Source organism: Styela clava, chromosome 8 (genome assembly GCF_964204865.1).
Source record: "Styela clava chromosome 8, kaStyClav1.hap1.2, whole genome shotgun sequence".
NCBI lineage: Eukaryota > Metazoa > Chordata > Ascidiacea > Stolidobranchia > Styelidae > Styela > Styela clava.
This window is the reverse complement of record NC_135257.1, coordinates 23,204,690-23,212,267: the sequence shown is the minus strand read 5'-3', so window position 1 is coordinate 23,212,267 and position 7,578 is coordinate 23,204,690. Positions and strand designations below refer to the sequence as shown.

General features: G+C 36.7%; 1 protein-coding gene across 1 annotated transcript; it reads left to right on the top strand.

The window, feature by feature from the left end:
• Window positions 1–520: 520 nt before the first annotated feature.
• LOC120345923 (voltage-gated hydrogen channel 1-like) lies at window positions 521–6,617 on the top strand. Its single transcript, XM_039415523.2, has 6 exons — window positions 521–806; window positions 2,687–2,853; window positions 2,960–3,124; window positions 4,097–4,271; window positions 4,708–4,827; window positions 5,684–6,617. The coding sequence occupies exons 2-6, from the start codon at window positions 2,704–2,706 to the stop codon at window positions 5,830–5,832; spliced, it is 759 nt and encodes a 252-aa protein (XP_039271457.2). The 5' UTR covers window positions 521–806; window positions 2,687–2,703; the 3' UTR covers window positions 5,833–6,617.
• Window positions 6,618–7,578: the final 961 nt, after the last annotated feature.

Genomic DNA, 7,578 nt, shown 5'->3' with positions numbered 1-7,578 from the left:
CTGGCGTTCAAATGTCGCAGCGAGTTACGCACGAGCTACTCAATGTGACGTCGGCGTTAAATGGAGCGAAATTGAATCACGTTGTTGACGTCACGTTCAGCGTAAGCATCGTAACGTCGATATTTTGACGAAGTTTTTAAATCAAAATAATATATTTTACTTGAATCGCACGCGACATCTCGTGATCACTGTAATTTTCCTTGTACATTGTGTATGCCCTCTAGCGATTGACGGTCTTTTAGTGAAGTTAGCGTCGGCAGAAGTCGCTATGTTAGCCGCTCAAAAACAAGGTGTCAATTTTTGGCTAAAATGTGATTTTTTGTGTCAAAAAATAAATAAGATTAGGCGATTGAATATGATAACAGATTTAGATATATAAGGACTCTCTATAGAAACTGCCAGAAGCAAAATATGACGTAATTTAGTCAAGATATAAACGATTGAAAATTTCATCCGAAGTTACAAACCATCCGAAGTTACCTGCGTTTACGGTACACATTTTGTTATTCCTATACTTTCAGTCTTTGATTTGGTTATGAAAGGATCTCATGCAATTGTTCATTCTAATTTTTGGGCAGAAAAAAATTATCAAATCCTTATCAGAATGCAGTATTCATGATCTTTTGAATCAAGACTGCAACATCAATACTGTCAATACGTATATCATGAATCTAGGAATCGTCATGTTATCTAACAGTCTAATTCTCGAAAAAACTTACTCTGAAGATTCTAATCAAAGTAAAAGATGATTCACAAAAATGTTGATTATGATTAAACAATCAAGCATTCTTCTGTCACAGAATGTGGTAAGTAATTGTGATTTATTAATAATTTACTTTGATTTATCGAATTGATTTCAATGTCTGTTTAATTGAGTGATGTGTAACTCATTCCAATGGATGTGCAAATATTCTGCAGAATATAAACTTCCTGATGTGTACAAAAAAATTGTAAGGCCTACATTTTTGAGCTGTGTGTACCAATATGGAGGTAACTAATTTTGTTTGCCTACTTTACATCAAGTTGTGTAAAGGCACTGAAACCTATGGGCAGGGGGTATATTCACTTGGCTAACACAGACAGTCCCCGAACTCGTAACAGAACTAAAATAAGGAAAATCGGAATAAAATTATGGCCTAGCCCTAACCTGGTACACATAGTATGTGAGTACCAAATTAACCTGCATGGGTTTGAATCCTGTAAGAAATAATTATGTGCGAAAATAATTCCTGGACGTACCACTGCGGTTTGGTGGTCCACATAACCGCTGGCCAATTTACAGCTTTATCTGCTTTCAAGTCCATGCATCTGAAACAAATAACTGGCTAAATGATCCCATACACTGAACTGAAAGGATGAGAGGATTCGGTTTGCCATAATTATGATCAAGCATATTATCGTTTTTCTTCTTCCCACAATAAATATGAAAATTCTACTTCATCATGTTTGTATTCTGTTCGCCATATTATGTTATTTCAATGGCAAAATAGCACCACTGACACTTGAAAATGAAATTATTCTGGCCAGTTACGCTTTGAATCACCGAATATCGGTATTTAATTTTTGATTGATTGGAATGTCTGATTTATACGAAAATTTGTGAAATTTTAGTCTTCTCGTCAGTTCAACAGGTAGTATACTCGGGTATTATTATTAGAATGGAAACTGTTAAACTTAGAACCAAGTCATAGTCAAGTTAACAGTTCACTGAAGTTTGAATGAATGACATTTTTTGATGGCAAGTTCAGATCATTTCATTGAGATGACCTAAGTTCCAACCAATCTTTGTTTGCAGTGACAGGCAGCAGTGTCGAAGTTGAAGCAGCTTTTGTTCCCTCTGTGCTGTATCTGTAATGGCTGTACTTTTTAAACCAGACACAAGTATTCAGCATTTTCGCATCCATGGGAACATTTCTCTCACACTTGCCCTTTTGTGAAATGAAAGTTGTATATTCAAATTAAATAGTCCCACTCTTGGTTTTGACTGCTATGATATGGGACAGGGATGGCAAACGTTTTTCAATGAATTGGTAAAAATTATATTTCCATTATGAAAAATAATAATGTGAGCTGGAAATATACCTCCGAAAGTAACAAACAAGTTGTGGGAAATGATTTGTGTAACTTATGTCATTGATGTAGTTACATCATTGCGTATTGGTACACGATGATAGTTCACATGCTGTTTGATTAAATTAACGCGCCCTTTATTGTCAATTTTTAGCACTGAACTGTTAGTATGTTTTTGCATTGGCGGGTCACAAAAAAACATGGCGGGTCACTTTGTGGGTGTTTGATTCGCTATCCCTGATCTAGAATAAATGCAAGAAATTTCTCAACTTGTTAAACTCTTTGAATAAATTACTTTGTTTGATGTAAATCCTGACACATTGGAAGAAAATTGGACTCTATTATTAACATTTGATGTATTATGCCATGTGAAATGTAATCAACGCTATATGTGAGCTTGTTTTTATGCACATGAACAGTAGTACTTTTACAACCTCAATTTCAACATTATTATGACATCTTAAGTTCTAAACGTGGGCAGTGGAAAAATACCTTTTCAGGAATAGGTTAATAATTCATGCCACACAGTTTGAGAACCACTTGATCAATATAACTTTCCTGATTGGAGTTAGCATGGGAGCTTATCCTAAGTTACTAAAATAATTTTTACTTTTAGATATTAATACCCAAGCAATGTTCCAGTATATGGAATTTGAAGAGCCGGTGAGCAAGGACTCTCCTGAGAGTGAGTCTACTGGTAGTCATGGCAACAACCCACAAAATGAGCAACCATTCACTTGGAGAGGCCACATGAAGAATTTCCTTCATTCCAAGCCTTGCCATGTAAGTTTTTGTTTGGAATACAAAGCTCATTTTTTTCCTTTTTGAATAAGGCTTGTTACAAACGTTCACTAAAAATATGTAATTTATAATAATTTCTCTTTCACAGATTGCTGTCATAGTTCTTGTGCTGGTGGACAGCGTTCTAGTGATCACAGAAATCCTGTTGGACCTTCATGTAGTTGAAGTCCATGAGGAAAGTGAAGCACCAGAGATCGTGCATTACTGCTCCATCTCTATCCTTTCTATATTTATGATTGAGATTGCTGCAAAGGTAAGCCTGGTTTGAGAGGATAGAATTTACATATTTATTCCGGGGGAGAAGAAAGACGATAATACGGCTTAATCATATGGCAAACCACGGCCTCTCGTCTGGTTACCACTCCATGTCGGGTATGGGATTAGTTAGTTATTTGTTTTAGGTAGCATGGACTTGATAGTAGAGGTAGTCACAACTGACCAGCGATTTTGTGAACCCCCTACAGCGGTGAGGAGTCCAGCAATCCTCTCACACATGATCATCCCCGCATGGGATTCGAACCTGCAAATTCAAGAAGGGTAATCAGAGGTGCGGTGGCGAGCATATTCCTAACGCTTAGCACGATGCGCCATACCGTCGAGCCGCCATCGGGAGGGATTAGTTTGGATGGCCAACGAGAATGACTACTATTTGACTGATTAGAAACTGACTTTCATATTTCGAATAGCAGATCACTTGGTTTTGCCTCTCTGAATCTTGTACAAATTCAATCACACCCTCAACCCATGCACAGGGTCCTAACTTAATATGCAGCGTTCAACCTTCTCCCTGAATTCTCTCTTAGAAACGTCAGGCTAGAACTGTTGGAACAGTGATGCATCAAACTAAATTACTGGGGATTACCTAATTCTAAAAAAAATAATAATATTAATCATTGCCTTGCGGGGCCATCTTAGGCAATGCTTTTCTCGCATAGGTGGCATTGTGGTAAAGTTTTATTCATACAGGAATTGCAAGTTTACCAGTGACAAGTAGACCAAATGGTCATTTCACAGTTATATTGTTTCAGTATTTTTTTTTCTGGTTGACAAAAAATAAATCTCTCTCACTCTATTCTGTCTATTTCGGGCAAAGATTTGAATATATACAAATATTTTGTGATCATCCTTGCTCTTATTTTGTTGTTGGGCCTTTCCTGAATAGTTAATAATACTTGGTTTCATTGACAAACTCATGCCCCATATATAATTATGATTTATATTCCAGCTTATTGCCGACTGGGAACACTTCTGGTCCCATAAAATGGAGATATTTGATGCGATAGTTGTCGTAGTAGCGTTCGCTTGTGACATCGGAGTTTTATTCGTAGAAAACGAGGCAGCTGTTGCTCTGGGACTTCTCGTACTCCTGAGGTTATGGAGGGTTGTCAGGCTGGTCAACGGTGAGAATTGAATTAGATATTTATTCAGGCTATTCATTATTTGGATTAGGCCATAATTCAAGGTACAAATACTATGGGAGTCACTTGGCTAGTCCCTGAACTCGTACTAGAACTAAAATAGGAAAAATTGGAATAAAATGATGGCCTAACCCTAATCTGGTACATGTGCTATGTTCCGGTGTCCGCCATCTTGGTTCACATACTACGGGAGCGCCGAATTATGTTTGATCACACAGCCTTTGCTATTAATGATGATGTTTAAAATTGTATTTAATTATATTATGTACATTCAGCAGGTGTTTTTGACCAATCAATCCATAGTTTTACAAATGAACCATTGGAATTCCAACCCTGGCATCCATTTTGTTTTTCATTATTTTGTTCATGCTAGAACATCTATTTGTTTCATTATTTTGTTTCGTTTTCATGGATTCAGGAATTATTCTGACTGTGAAAAATGAAGGAGATGAACGAGTTCATGCATTGAAAGATAAACTGAAAAGTCTTGAGGAAAAGGTCGAAGGAATGGAAGAAAAACTGGAAAAAAAAGAAAAAGGTAGGAAGCAATGAATATAGGCTGAAATCTACAGTGTATGGCCTAGTGGTTAAAGTATTAGGATATGATTGGATTTACACATTTGAAAGCCGATAAGACAGCTTAACCATATGGCGAACCACGTCATTGTGCTAAGCATTAAGAATACGCTCGCCACCGCGCTTCTGATTACCAAGCGGGTGTGCAGGTTCGAATCACACACAGACTTAAATATGAGCAAGAAGATTGCTAGACTCCTCGTTTGCATCATGGAATGGTTGACATAACCGGTGGTCGGTCATGGCTTCCCCCACCATCAAGTCCATGCTTCCGAAAACAAAAAACTGGCCAACTAATCCCATACCAGACGGGGACTAGTAACCGTACGAGAGGCCGTGGTACACCATATGATTAAGTCGTCTTATCGGCTTCATTATCGCTGGGATAAATATGTAAATCCCATCCTATCAGTCATTTTTTGCATCATGTTTAATAATAAAGACCATGAAGACATCGACATGCCTCTCATTTGAAGTGTTTATGTTATATTTTTATGATCCATCAGAGTGAGAGAAGCTGAGCCCTAATGTTGGATTGTATTTGTATTTCACTACAAATCTGAGTTTGTTGGATAATCTTTTCTAAAGCAGGATATAAGTTCAACGAGTATCAGATACTGTTAGACTTCCATAGCTCAAAATGAAACAATATGTAATTGAAACTATTTTGAAATACTCATTCCTCCAAAAAGTCGAGCATTAAATATATCGGATATATCTAATTTGAATATTCAATTCATGCTGGACAGGTTCCTCCTAATTCTTGGCTGAGTAGGGAAACACCACACCAAATTAAATTGTATATTTCATTTCAATAGATATCCAAAAATTACGAGATGTTCTCACTGAGAACGGAATAGAAGTTGAAATAGAGCCTGATCCACCACTGGATGACAGCACAGAACAAGAGAAAAGTGAAGCCGTGATACATTTGGAGGACTCTAATATTGTTTCTATCGATGCTTGATTATGAGCTTGTTGGCAGTGGTTCAAACAGGGACGTAGCCAGGGGGTGGTTTTGGGGGCCGAACAACCCCCCCCCCCCCCCTTTTGAAATGTAATAAAAATAAAAACATCTTTCCGTATCATACATAGACATTTTTCAAGCTTGAAACGCTCTTTAGACTCAAGAAAACACACATTTTCCAGTGTTCGGCCGCTGGCTGTTTCGATATAACTTGCAAATAGAAATGTCAGAACCCAATCCCCCCCCCCCGCTTCAAAAATTTCTGGCTATGCCCCTCCCTGGGTTTGGCCCCCTTTTTTGGGGCTCCCGAAGTATGCGAACCAAGATGGCGGACATCGGAATGTAATATGTGTACTAGGTTAGGGTTAGGCCATAATTTTAGGTATAAATACTACGGAAGGCTCTTGGCTAGTCTTCGAACCGATAATAGGACTAAAATAAGGAAAATTGGAAAAAAATTATCGCCTAACCCTAACCTGTCGCCTACTATGGAACTCTTTATTCCTCCTTTACTATTGGTAAAAAATTTCGTTATTTGTTCAATTTCTAACGGAAACCGTGGGAGTGTTACGTACAACTCACACTCTGGCTTTTACACAGTTTGAATAATAACTAAAAAACATTGGTGAAGCTGAAACAAATCCAAATATCCTTCTTGTCTCATCATATACTATGATTAATTTGTGTCTAATTTTAGTTCAAAAAATTTATCATGTATTTATTTCAAATTATGGTTTATATAAATAAAGAAAAAGGGCAAACCTCATAAAATAAGGAATGAGATTTTTCAGTCATATCTCATATGACTGATTTCTATTTTTTTTTTCATATGACTATCTTATCTCATATATAGGTATTCCCGTAGTATGTGTACCAGGTTAGGGTTAGGCCATAATTTTATTCTGATTTTCTTTATTTAGTTCTATTACGAGTTCAGGGACTGTCTGTTGTGTTAGCCAAGTGAATATCTTCCTGCCCATAGGTTTCAGTCCCTTTACACACCTTGATGTAAAGTAAAGTAGGTTAACAAATACCTCATATTGGTACTCACACTTCTGGAGCGCTCATAAATATGCTTATATCACAAATATGAAATAAAACATATCTTCTTCTGTAATCATGAATTTTGAATCAACAGTAATTTCAATCTAAGGAATATTTGGAAATGATATTTCGTGATTCCATGTATGCAAAATTCATTTAATATGTCTAATTTAGATAAAATTGTTTGAATATCTCTAGTCATGTGCGCAAATGATTATCACCATCGAGTTCATTCATCTGAACGACTGATCGTTATTTATTCCCAAAGCTAACGTGGATTGGTAAAAGGTCAACAGTTTGTGATTTGCTTTATGAGTGAACCATCTTATTGACTTTCCTCTCCGAGCGTTAGTATAAAAAAAAACTTTTCCTTGCTATTTCATCCTTTAAATAAGCACTGGTAATTAATGACTGGAGCAGCTGAAATCGACCTAGAGAAAAGATTTTGTGACATTACTATGAGCAAACTTAACCAAGTGTTAACTGTTTCCTCTTAACAGATTGTCTGATGTGAAGTTATTCCAATCAATTATTATGACCTAAGCTCTTTCTAAGTCACTTTTCTCGTTAACTACTCGATCAATTGCTTTGAAATTTTTCAAAAGTTAGAGATTGTATTTTTAGCTAGAAGAGTATTACTTTTAGTTAGTTCAAATTTTGTGGGATTCGATTTCGTGATCAAAAATTGCGCACTTTGTGGCG